General features: G+C 41.4%; 1 protein-coding gene across 13 annotated transcripts in view; it reads right to left on the reverse strand.

The window, feature by feature from the left end:
* Positions 1-13102, reverse strand: part of kirrel3b (kirre like nephrin family adhesion molecule 3b) — a 195460-nt gene that overhangs the window by 50737 nt on the left and 131621 nt on the right. For all 13 annotated transcript variants that reach the window (XM_034701382.1, XM_034701378.1, XM_034701375.1 and 10 more), the window contains one exon: positions 11414-11563. In XM_034701382.1, the coding sequence (XP_034557273.1) occupies positions 11414-11563 (150 nt within the window). The remainder of the gene's footprint in view (positions 1-11413; positions 11564-13102) is intronic.

Here is a 13102-nt window from a genome sequence, read left to right on the forward strand (position 1 = left end):
TGTTGCTTTAGTAGACTTTTCCCCTAACTGGTTTGTGTCCTGATTTTCAGGACTCGGGACTCGACTGAGCATTGCTGAGACAGACTTGGACCCGTACTTGAGCACAGACTGAATCAGGGCTTGAAAGATAAAGAGAGAGGAGGACTGTAACTTATTTATTGATAAAGACTGTCTGATTAGTTTCAGTCAGACAAGGTTCACACGGTGAATACTTTGGAGTGAAACAGCGGCTCTCCATAAACAAGGACTCGACCTGGACACAGGGAATCGGATCTCAACTCAGATTCTTCTTTAGTACCTTAGACTCAACTTATACACTGAAACACTCCCAAGACTCAAGCTCTTATTCAAGGTTTGATGACTTGAAATCAACACTAGTTTACGGTATCAATCTCTAGTTTCAAGTCTTTTAAGAAAAGGCATAACCTTAGTATCCTTAAGGGTTAATGTTACAACAGTATGGCACCTGCGAGGAGGAGAGTGCTTACAATACCAGCGTGGCATGTATGTTTGATTTTTGTGTCTAAGTAAACACATTATTTTTCTTGAACAATTAAATAAAAGCCACATCTACTCAAACAGGGAGGGAAATGTGTTCACAGCTGGACATAGATTTTACAATGTACTCAATCAAAAACTAAGCTTGCTGCAGTCTGAGGCTTGCAAAAATCACAGCATGACTTTCTACACAACACTCAAGTTTGCCGCCAGTCGAGGCACAAGTGATTTCTCCCAACATACCTACAGTACACACACAAATGTATGCAATGTGCCTCAGTGTATATAATCCCCCTCAGACACACATATGTACACTTGTTCAACCAATTTCTCCCCATCTCAGCTTCAACAAATACAACACGAAGAAGAAAGCATCACAGCGGTGCTACATGTGCATATGAACGGCTCTGATCAAAGTCCTTTTTCCTGTTTTACCCATGAGCTGTTCTGTTTCCCCCTTTTTTTTTCTTTTTTATAACTGAAACTGCAGTGAATTATTGATTGACCTGGGTGCTCATTACAATGCAGATCTGGGGCAAGATGAAATCAAAGGCTGCAGGCAGCTGCCATATTCCCCTGAAAAAGCATGGAGATTGGAAGGGAGGCTGTTATGAGCTAGATTTATGCTGTCAAACAGGACTGAGATGAATGAAGGGAGAGAAAATGTAATTTGGCATACTGTTTTGTAGATTTAATGACAATAAGGATGAAGGGGCTCTTTTATGGCCTACATAAATTAGAGCATTGTGTTGGAAAAGTGTGCCTTTAGTATTATATGTTCCTCGCTTTAAATAAAATTACTGGCAGAAAAAGTAATCACGTTGCTTAACTCAGCGTTGGGCTTGTTTGCTTTAAAGGTTTTAAAACGATCAAATTAAAGCCCTTGTTTTATCACAGAGCTAGATATCTTAATTAACTCTTCAGTAATAATCCTTAAGGTTTTAGTCAAATGATGATGCATTTGTGGTACGTATTTTTTTAAGGACGTTTTTAAAAATAAAAATAAATAAAAAAATTGGTCTTTTGAACAGCAAGTCCAGCTTCAAAGCTCCTCCAGATGGTTCTCTCAATAAGACCAGAGGTATTTTGCATTTGCTGTCAATGTGAGCTGAGTTACCTGCAGAGTACATTACACAAATACTACTTGATGCTCAAGCACACAGCTGATGCAGAGAGCCCTCCTCTCCCTCGCCAAAGGCAGGCCGTGCTGGATAGTCTGCAATGGAGACACCTTGACTAGAAGCAGCAAACCTTCAACAGTGATGGCTTCATGGGAGGCTATAGCCTGCAGGCTGATCTGATTAATGTTGTGAAGGACAAGGGGCTAAGGGTCTGAAGGTCTGAGGGTCTGAGGGTCTGAGGGTCTGAGGGTCTGAGGGTCTGAGGGTCTGATTGAAATAATTTGAAACGCATCCAACCACTGCAGATATGAATCGCCTTCTGGAGGCACCATTGTAACCTTCTTGTTCATTCTCTTATAAGTGTATCAGGGCTGTATTAACTCACTAAAGATGAAGACTTGACATTTCCTTCTGATTCTTTTTCACAATAAAAGCCTCGACATAGTGAGGCATACTGTATAAAAAATATATATTTATACGTCTTCCAAACATACCATTTGGGATTTGAAAAAACTTCTCACCCATGTGTACTTTGATCTCAGATTCCTTTTTTATTGAAGAAAAGACAAGGTGATGTTTTATTAAAAACATATTGACTTTGTGTGAATTTAGTTTGGTAAACAGACTCACCTGTTACTCCCAAGTTATATTACTGACTTGGAAGCTGCTGTGGAAGTGTTTGCTGTAGAGTGAGATCAAAATATAACAACTTTCAGATGTAGATTTTTTTTGTCTTTTACACAAAATGTGTGTATTATTTGTTTTATCATACGGAGGAAGTGTAGCAACAGGAGCAGCAACAGCTCATCTTAATAATTAACTACTGTGGTTGATAAATGCACGGGGGTGGCATTTGCTCTTTTCATCTCATGACTAATGGGTTTGTGCTAAAAAATAAAAATCAATGTTTATCCAAATATCAAACATGCCAATCAGTACCCTGACTCATTAACAGTGAGTAAGACTCGACTGAGTCAGACCTGTGAGGGGACAGGGAAGTCTGGACCCGACTAGACTATAACTCAGACTAACTGGACCATAAATCCAATTTTTCAAAGGCAATGCCTTCTCACTTCTTCCTATTGTGAATTTGAGCTGGAAATGCAGTGTTAATTCTGACGTGCTCCCTTTCATCTGGGCTTCATAAATATGCAGGAGGTAGGATGAGGTTGAGGAATCTCAGGTCAGCACTCGCAGTGTGCTGATCTAGGCAAGTAAGAGGGAATCTTTGTGAGAATGTGGTCACCTTCTGTTCTTTTATCAGCGATTGGATACAAGGTCGAGAAAATCGCATCCGTTTATTCTTATTCCGAGAATAGAGCTACTGAGTGGTATGCAAATGAGAGAGTGAGCATGTGAAGAAAAACACCAAATGAACTGGGACATTTGAACAGCTCTTCCATTTGTCATTAAAGAAAATGAACAAACTGCAGTTGATTGCAAGGATCCATTGTCATTTATTTGCTGTCAGTGCTCTCGTTCACACACGACTGGAACTTTAATTAAATGCCAAGCATATAGGGCAGCCATAAAAAGGGCTTTTATGGAGAGATGAAGATTAGAAAGGAAAGTCTGACAGTATGTGACTGATATGACTCAGACTAGAAAATTCACTAAACATCCAAGTGAGATGATTTTCTATTTGTACTAAAGGGAGGCTTTTAAAGTTCTCTCTCTGCAGGGGAATTCTCCTCCCATACACAAATGAACACAAATAGTTGCTACAGGGTCAGAAGGTGACACTGCTAATGAACAAGGTGATACCCACACACATTGTTTTTGTAACTCACTCTGTGCCTCCCGTTGACCTTTAATGGTCTCAGTTGTCTGCTATTATTCAGCCATATGTTTTCCTTTAAGAGCTGTCAGAGCACACAGTGCGAGAGGAGTTTATGATTCTGTGCATAGTGGGAGCTACACGGGGGAGAAGAGGTCACGGCAAGACCAAACAGGGCACTGCTACACTTTCAGGTCATGTCCCCCTGGAGGGTTGCCTGCCAGCGAGGCACTGAGGGTGAATAGCGAACAGACAAGAAGGAGAAGGACATGGCTGGCTGCCTCCATCCTGCACCCATACCTTTGTATCTGTCTGTCCTCCATTGTGTTTGAGGTCTTATTGTATGCAGAGACAGGTTGTGGCGGTCTGGAGTGAAACTGCTTCCTGTGTAACTTGCACAAGGCTCTCAGCTTGTGCTCTTTTAGCATTCTTTCAAATCGCTACCACAAAGAGGAAAGGGGAACAGCCTCTCTTCAAAGCAGAAATGCTCTTGGACTTGATTACACAATAGAACAGCAAAAGAGGGAACTTTTGTGCTCATTTTCTTGGCAGGTGACAGTCCCTCTTTTCTGCTGAAGTAATAAGGGGATTTGACCACTAACCTGACATCCATTTAATACCAATGATCAGCGCTGAAAATTAATTTGAAAAGAACATTTGTTTTTTGTCTTCATCTGAGATTTTCTACTGATCTGGCTTTGTGACTGCCAGGTTTGACAGAGGCCAAGCCTTGAACTTGAATCAGCCATCATCATTACTGGGCTGTTTGCAAACTCGGCAGTCCCTAATGGTTCTAAATTAGCTCTTTACTGCAGCCATTCGATGGACTTGGCATAAGTAGTGTGGTCAGTGGTACAGATTGATCGCTCCTGTTTAATTACAGGGCTGACTCACTGCAAACTCTGCTCCATTCTCTACTTCTTTCTTAGGTAGAATAGCTTATTCCTTTTCATCATTTTCACAAATTTGCAATCTCCTGTGCATGCTTAGTCCAGGACATTATCAGCATGAGTACACTGATACGTGATAACAAGTTTTTTGTGGGTTTTTTTTTCTATTACAAATCAAGGATAACTGATAGCAGATCAGTCACTGAGGGGTTTGGGCTCTTCGTGCATCTCTGTATTAATGAAAGACGTGGTTCAGACAAGAGACTTTAAAAAGGAGCTGCAGGATACAGCAAGTTCATCACTTTAAACAGTTTTTTGGGTCACATCGACCCATGCATGTTAGATCATAAGCTCTGAGCAGTCTTTTAAAAGTGTTCGTGAGAAATCCAAACTCGTTTTTCCCAACTTACATGAACTTACCTCAGCTCCCAAGATGGATCAGTTACATATTTTTGTTTTAGGGCTGCTAAACTTTAGGGGGGGGTCCATTACCGCTCCTCATCTGAGATAAGACTTTAGATTAATTTGTGTAAGAAAACCTGGACTTTAGTGACATCATTTACTTTTACCACAAAATCAAAGGTATCCATAAATGAGTCAAAGGCATATTGATGTGTAATTAACTCGACAGTGGAAGGCAGTAAGTCTGTCACCTCCAAGAGGGACCTGAATAAACCCTTGGGGCCGTAAAACTGCCTCCTGTCCACTGATACATATGAATTCCCCAAACACCAAACATAAAATTCCCCAAACACAAAACATAAAAGTGAAATTTATGTGAGGGGCTGCTGATAACATGTGCAAGAGTTGGAAGAAGTCCTTTTCAATCTAGTGACAAGTCCTGTTCCAGATGGTAAACCTGCTGGGTTTTTCAGGCCAAACCAATATTGAAGGAACTTCTCCAGAGCATCCAATGAAATCCTGTGAGCATCCCGGCTTTCCAGGAGCACAAGCACGGGAGAAAAAGCAATTTGGAGGCGAATGAATGAGGGACGGCTCCTCGCTAGGAGGCTAGACGGCATACGGGAGAGGAGACTGGCATTGTGTAGCTGCTGTAGCGCTCTGCTTCAGAAGACGTGTCCTGAACAACAATAAGCTTCCTGACTTGCCTGTCTATTTCAGAATAAAACTCGCACGGGCCGCCTGTCACCCCCTTGTGACAGCTTGTAGAGTTTTTGATAGATAGATCAGGAAAAAAAGAAGACAAAAAGGAGAAGAGAGGAATACTCAACACAGGTGGATACAAGAGACATGCGTGGCTCACTGGCCCAAATCACCGGCCCTCTTCAAGTGCTGTCATTGTACATCTGTTTGGAAGCCAGAAGAGCCTCAGCCATGTGTGTGCACATGAGAAAACACACACACACACACACACACACACACACAATAAGAGATGTATGAGTGGATGAAAAAAAAAGCGAGGAAAACAGAAAATCATTTTAATGTCGAAAACATGATGGCAGATGGCAATCACGAACAGCATGGCAGATTAAAAATGTAGACACAAAAAAACTGCAGAAAACTGATTTACAGGAAAGTATGAGCTGCCACGCAGCAAAGAATAGTGTCCCAAGAGGGCACATTTGCTACACAAGATAAAGTAGCCAGACAGAGAGAGAGTGAAAGCATGAATCGATGGAGAAAAATTGATGGATGGGATTTAAAGTCTGATGTAAACACGATCATCATTTGGGTAACATTTTTAATATATGCAGTGTAGAAAAGGCAAGTTATTTTTGTGGTGCTGGTGTCATGATCTACCAAATGAACAGTGCCAAATAAATGGAGGGAAGGAAGGAAGGATGAAGATGAGATGAGGAGCAGAGAGATGCCAGAGCTGTCAGAGGAATGTGGAGTCTGCTCCTTCACAGCTCAGCCATGTGCAGCCCCAGAAGCTGCTCTCCACAGATTGGGAGGGTGCTGACATCGCTGCTCACCACCCGGCTGTGTTCCGCTTTACAGCTATGTGTGTTTTTGTGGTTAACACTGGAGGGTGGGAGGCTGTTAATCCAGAAGTCAGGTTCCATAATTCCGACAGTTAAAATTGCAGAAAGTTGTGCCAGTTATTAGCATCCTCAGTTTTAGATTTTTCTATACGTCAATCATAAAGTGTGTTAACAACAGATACAGTTAGCCGAGGCAAACCGATGGAGTGTGAATTCAAATCAGCCTAGCACCTGTACACAGTGGGTTCTGTTGTTTTGCAGAGCACAGATGTATTCGTGTCATTTCTCCTCCTTCTGTTGAAGTGCAGGGTAAAAAAAAAACGAAAAAAAAAACATCCTACATACAGTCTGTCTGCCATAATCACGCACCTGTTCCCAGCTTCTCTGATATCATAGATGTAGTTATCATTCCGTCTCTTGTTTCAGACAAATAGCAGAGAAGGAAATGAAATCGAAACGTTAAGAGTCACATTTTCTCCCGGAATGACTGCTGTTTAGGACACCTTATCTCACCCTAGACTTGGACTGAGATGCTTGGCTAGCACTAAATTAACTTTTGTTGGAAGCAAATTGGGCACTTACACAGGAGACTCAAAGCTTATTCTAAACTCTAACTTTTTGGCTGCTGAAGACTTTTGTTTAAGTGTCTCAAAATTTGGCTCGCACACGGACAATTTCAAAGATAAAACTGAATAAAACTGATTTATAGAACCTTACATGATGGAATAAAGAGTACCAAAACACGTGCAGCTTGACAAGCTTGTTCCCAGTTGCTGTACTTCATCAACTAAAACTTTATCTTAGCAGCCTAAATTAACTTAAGATCTGCAAAGCAATCAAGCAGCAATTCCCAATCACAGTTAAAAGCATCACTGTGTTAGCATCAAAACAGCTAACACTCACTGATTGGAAAACATGGCCATGGATAGCAGCTTTTGCATCCTACACATCATCGGCCTGTGTGGAACATTATCTGTCTTATTTTCAGCATGAAAACTTCTAATTCCTCAGCAGCCCTCAAAGTTCAACTCCATTACTAGAAAAGAAGGCAGCGTGATCCTTGAGAACTAATGAATTCAGAGCTATCCACAGAAATGGCTGATTCAGCTTTGGCAGTTGTGAACAACGATGACAAAAGATACCCTTGGGCTTTTGTTTACATGCATATTGTCGCTGAAGCAAGGGTCCAAAACATTAACAATGCAGAGAAGGGAAAACAAATATCTTTTGCACAATGGCTCATTCAGATGGCGTGCTATCCATTATGTTTGTCAGGCTGTGTTTGGAAAGATTTTGTGGAAGGTCTTTGAAGTTTCACAGTTAAGATTTAATTTTAATGATGGAATGAACCAGATATTGGGTTCAAACTAAAGCAAACAATAAATCATGCTGGAAAGACTTTCAGCCAATTGCAGCAAAATGGAGGGGGGGGGGGGGGGGGGGGGGGTAGCAGAAAAATAGAATGCAAGGTTGATGTTTTGTTCCCACATTATTTGAGCAACATATCTAACATAAAAAAATGTTATATGTCTGTATCCCAAGCAGTAATTTACTCAAGTGGTATAAGTGCACATTCTGTATTTGGGTACCTTCAACCATAAGTGCAGAGTTCAAGACACGGAACACTTCATTTTTTGTGAGGTGCCATTTTTCTCCTAATGTGAAGTGTCAGGCTTTGTATCTCCTTTTCACTTGCTTTAAGTAAGGTTAATTTCTTTAAGAGTTTATACCACTTCTGTCTGAAGTTAAATAGAAACTGTGAAGTGTTTTCCAAGTGCGCATCTCAAAGTAAACCAAGCATATTGCACTTTTTGGCCCTCACAAAATAGCAAGGTGAAGGACTTCAAATGAATGATGTAAGACATTCCTCACGGACAATGTAGACCAAGCAGTGCATCCTTACCCAATGACTAAAGAATGAGTGCACCATAAAGGAGTCCACTTAAACACTTTGTTACCTTCAGACAGCCTCCATAGTGAAGCAAAAATGTGCTCTAACTTCGGTTAACAGATTGATGGATGCATCAAGCATGACTTCATTAATCCTGTGTCCTTTAAACATCTCATTCCAAAGAAGACTATTCAGTATTAAAGAAAGTTGTTAACTCTGCATTACAATGAATGATTCACTGAGTCATACAGACAAATAATAATCGAAACAAAGTGAGATGAAGGATGATAGAGATGGAGCAACTACGACATTTAAGACAGACTGATTTATTAAAAAGTCAGCAATTAGTCAAAAAAAATGGCACCACATTTCATTATGACTTTACTCTCTGACGCACTCTGCATTCACAAAAAACACACAACACCTTGCAGTAGATTTTCAGCCAAAGACCTTAATCAAACAACCGTGATCTCCCTTCCCTTTGTTCGAGTGGTCCCAGACCTGAGGTAAAAGATTAGAGCAAAGGTCTGGAGCGATGCCAACGTGCTGCAAGGGATATAATTAGCCTCAGGGGTCTTTTTTGGACCTGAAACCCTCCATTCTCTTGCTTCATGACTAATTCACAAGACCTTGACTCTCCTTTGGCATCGTAAGGGTGAGCCTGCAAGCCATGCAAACGCTCCGGCGGGTTAAGCTCAAGCTTTTTGTCTTCATAGCTTCTTGATAAAGAAATTCTTATTTTTCACACATGTATTTGTTTAATTTTTTATTTATACATTTGACTCTTAATGTTAGCTCAGATGAAGAGAATAAATCATAGATTATTAACAGGAACTGTGTGGGTCAAGTGAGGTGAAGCCGTCTCAGTCTCAAAGAAGCTATTTGACTGTCAAAAACAAACAAATCATGACGCGAAGAAAAGAAGAGTACAGTATTTGTTCGTTCGCAGTGATAAGGACTTTTCTCCGTGTGCCAGTAAATATTTCTGTTACTTCCAAGCCCATCAAAAGTCAAGAGGAGAGAAGTTCCTGTGATTCGGCACGTGCAGGAGTTTGGGCTGATATTGAGTTCTGAAAGATGGAGGGTTTGAGTTGTAGATTTATTCTGCTGTCGGCTTGGAGAAGGGAGGCTGTGTGTGTATGTGTGTATGTGTGTGTGCACTGGTGGGTGTGGGTAGATTTTGGAGTGTGTGCATTGTGTTTATGCCTATGCATTTCTGTGTGTGTGCACATAGGTGTGTGGGGTCGTAGCTGTCTTCCAAGTCAATAGACACACTCTGTCACCACTGGCAAGTAAATTGACAGCTTGGAGTTTGCAGTGACACAGGCCTTGCATATATTTCCTCCATTACCTTGTGTGTGTTTGTGTTTATGTATATGTGTGTGTGTGTGTGTGTGTGTGTGTGTGTGTGTGTGTGTGTATGTGTGTGTGTTTGTCTGTGTCTGTGTGTGTGTGTGTCAGCCTGGAGTTCTTCTTGGCAGTGTGTTCAGGAGTCAGCTAGCTCGGCAGGGGATTAAACAAACACCTTCTATTCAGGCTTATGGTGACGAATGATAAACTCTCTCACCCTCAATCAGCCCAATAGGTAATAAAGGCTTCCCCTCTCTCATGGCTTATGTGCACTCTCTGCTGCCGTGTGCTGCATGCAGTCCAAAGTCAAGCATTTGCAAATCATTTGTTTCTTTGTTTTTCATACTCTGAGTAGTCATTGTAAGAAATGCCAATTCAGGAAAGCATAGTGTTTAGAGGATTGGAACAAAAAAACAAGAGTTATTTGTACCGGCTTTGTGCGGCAGTTCACTTGTACACGGGGCTGCTTTCAAATGAAATTGCAGTTTCATAGACATGGAAACTCTCAAGGATACTCGTCAGGCAGGAAAAAGTGGCCTAAATTTTTATGGGTGGTATGGTTGAAACCTAGAATGTCCTCGATTGAATCTTGTCTTACGGCTAAATTGATGAAATCCATTGCCAATAACCTTGCTGCTGTCCGGTGTCAGGATAAACACTTTAAATTGTCATCGGCTCTTCTCTGCTACTCCACACTGCGATTAAATGGCAGTTTTTGTGCAGGGCGCCATGTTAAGGCAGCTGAGCTTTGAAAGATGTGAAGAAAGGAAGAAAAAAAAAAGAGAGACGATGTCTAAAGGTAGGAAAGTGCAGCCACAACAGACATTCTGAGCTCTCTGAAGAAATATCCATAATTATTCACTCATATCCATTTGCAGGGGTCTTGGCAGCCAGAGAAACGTTAGGCCGCCATTCGTCTTCCCCTTTCTCTTTTCCTCCTGCTGCCTTCTCCCCTACAAATCGTTAGTTTCACTTTTCATTAGACTGGATCAATAAGGCGGATCACTCGCTCGTGGCGAGGATACTGCGTGGCAGACACCCCTCTCTCCAAACTTCTCCCTCTTCTGTGTATTTCTTTTCTCTTGTTCTTTTTCCTCATGTGAAGTGGCTTGTGAAAAGCCATGAGAGAAGGTACAGAGTGAGAGGCTTGAGGGGCTAGAGGAAGAGGAGTGAGCCAGAGATTGCACTAGTGCCACTCAATAAGGCAGAAATGGCAACGCTGAATGATAACCCAACACAGTTTAATTAAGAAGCAGTAACCTCTCAAGCTTACACTTATAATGAAAATGGAGGCTGCGTGCAGAGGAAGGAAATGAATGTGGAAATGTAAGGGTCTGTACAGTTTAGTCATATTGACACTACACCAAACGGGAAACAGCAGCATTGATTTAACTCCTTCCTGTTAGTTTTAATTCACAGTTCTCTGCTCAGGACTCACAGCCAAATGTTGTCATGTTTAGACAAAGCTTGCATGTAAATGTTAAATGTTAAATGTGTGCCCTTGTTTATATTTCCTCTGTAATTGGGCACAACGTGAATACTCTTATGGCTGTGAAGAACCACTTTTGTAAGGGCCCATTGAGCTCTGGTAGTACTTCTACTCAGTGTTTAGGCTCAAGAGTGCAGATATGTTTGAAGTATTTGGGATGATGCGTATGAGCTTATTGTCCCCCTCTCCTTCAGAACACCTGGACGTGAATCGCAGAACTCAAGCAAACAAAAACAAAACACTGCTAATCCTGCAAGTACTCTAATGGAAGATCAGATATTACACACTAAGCTGAGAGAACAATAGCATGAAAAACTGATGAGTGTGAAAAGCCAGTGATGCCAGTAAAGCTTTCCCATGAGCTGCTTTGCACCTCGGTAACAGAAGGGGGTTGGCTGGTGCAGTGGTGTTGTTTGGAGTGTTTGTGTGTTTGTGTTTGATGCAGACTTACCAAGCACAGTGAGACGGGCAGGACGGGACCTCATGGCGGCCTGGACGGCCTGGCACTCAAACACGGCGTCATCCATCAGCTCGACACGCTGAATTCGCAAATGATGCTCTCCTGAACCATGGTCGCCAATCACTGTGTAACGGGGATAGCCTGCAGCACAAACACGTTGATGCATTTTAATCACCTTCAAACATTTGCCAAATGCAAGAAGATGACCCTGTCATTTCAAATCTTTGCATACAACAACAACAATCTTAAATAAATATAATCAACAATAATATGACAACATGTAAATTTTGAGCAAAGGGACATCAGTGTTAGAAAACACAGTACTGATGCAAGAACATCCCCTGATAGAGCCGTGAGAACAGATGATTCAAATAGTTCTTAATTACTCATTTGCTGATACACTCAGGATGTATTTTATACAATGTCCAAATATTAATTTGATAATTCATGTTTTATAGCACTCCTGGTTTATGTTAATGAGCTGCTGTCGAGGTTGCATCCTGGAGAAAATGTTTTACTGCATCCACAAACAGGAGTTGCTACATTTTGAGTCGTTTCAGCACTGCTGTGTGGAATGATTTATAGTTTAATAATGCAAGAAAGCAGACCAATATCAAGAGACCTGGGCATTTTACACAAGTCAAGCGAGAATTTCGAGATATCCCCTTAACCATTATCGAAATATGCATTGAGAGTGTGTTGTGGAGTGCATCTCTCCACTGGGGCAAATAAGCAGAAAGAGGAATGGGTAATTTTATGGGGTATTCCTCAAGCTTTTGCAATTGCTCGTCTCTGAAGATCCCTTTACTTTTTCTCTCACTCCATCTTTCTAATTATCAGGGAAGTAGAATTTGGACTGAGATGAGAATGCCTCTTCATGAAACAAATGCACTCCAAAAAGCGTTATGAATTTTCAGCTAAGAATTGCATTTTCCTCCAGTGTGAGTCATTGATCAGCGATGAAACGAGTGGATAGAATCAGAGTACTCTGCAGCAGAAGAAGGCCGGACTTTTAATAAAGCCTCACTCTCAGCTTGTGCTCTGTGAAAGAAAACTTCACTCCTCACACTTGCACACTTGTCATTTCCTTTCCAAAAAGTCCACCGGTACAGTACTGTCAAACTGTTGGGTTGCTGCCAACAAATGTTGGGGAGTAAAATATTGATTTCTCAGTAACAGGAAGCCAATGACTCATGTTCACTTCAGAGCTCCCAAAACACAACGTTCTTTCACTTAAAAGCTTTTACAGCCTGGTTATATGTTTTAGCGCCCAAAAGGAACATAACAGACTGGGCAGCCTTATAACAGCTTTTACGTCCTTGAATCTGTCTGGTTTAGAAAAAACCCATCATATGCTCTAAGTCCAATTACTGACTGTTGCTTCATTGAATCCAGTTGCCTTTAATAGAGCATGAAGTGGGCCTCATTTTATGCTGGTGGGGTGAGTTACAGCCGATTAAGCCATCCTCCTACGTGTAGCCTTTAATCCTAAGGGTCTATACAGTGGGAGGACGCATTGGACAAAAGAACGCCCAAACATAAACATTACAGCTGGTAGGAGATAAGCATTGTAAGTCAAAATAAGAGGGAAGCTGACAGAAAAAAAGGAAGCTGAAGCCAGCAGATGTTTCTTGGGGGAACTAGCCATCCAAGTAAGACATGTCTCTTCTTTTTAAATCA

Source organism: Notolabrus celidotus, chromosome 14, assembly GCF_009762535.1.
Source record: "Notolabrus celidotus isolate fNotCel1 chromosome 14, fNotCel1.pri, whole genome shotgun sequence".
Classification (NCBI taxonomy): Eukaryota; Metazoa; Chordata; class Actinopteri; order Labriformes; family Labridae; genus Notolabrus; species Notolabrus celidotus.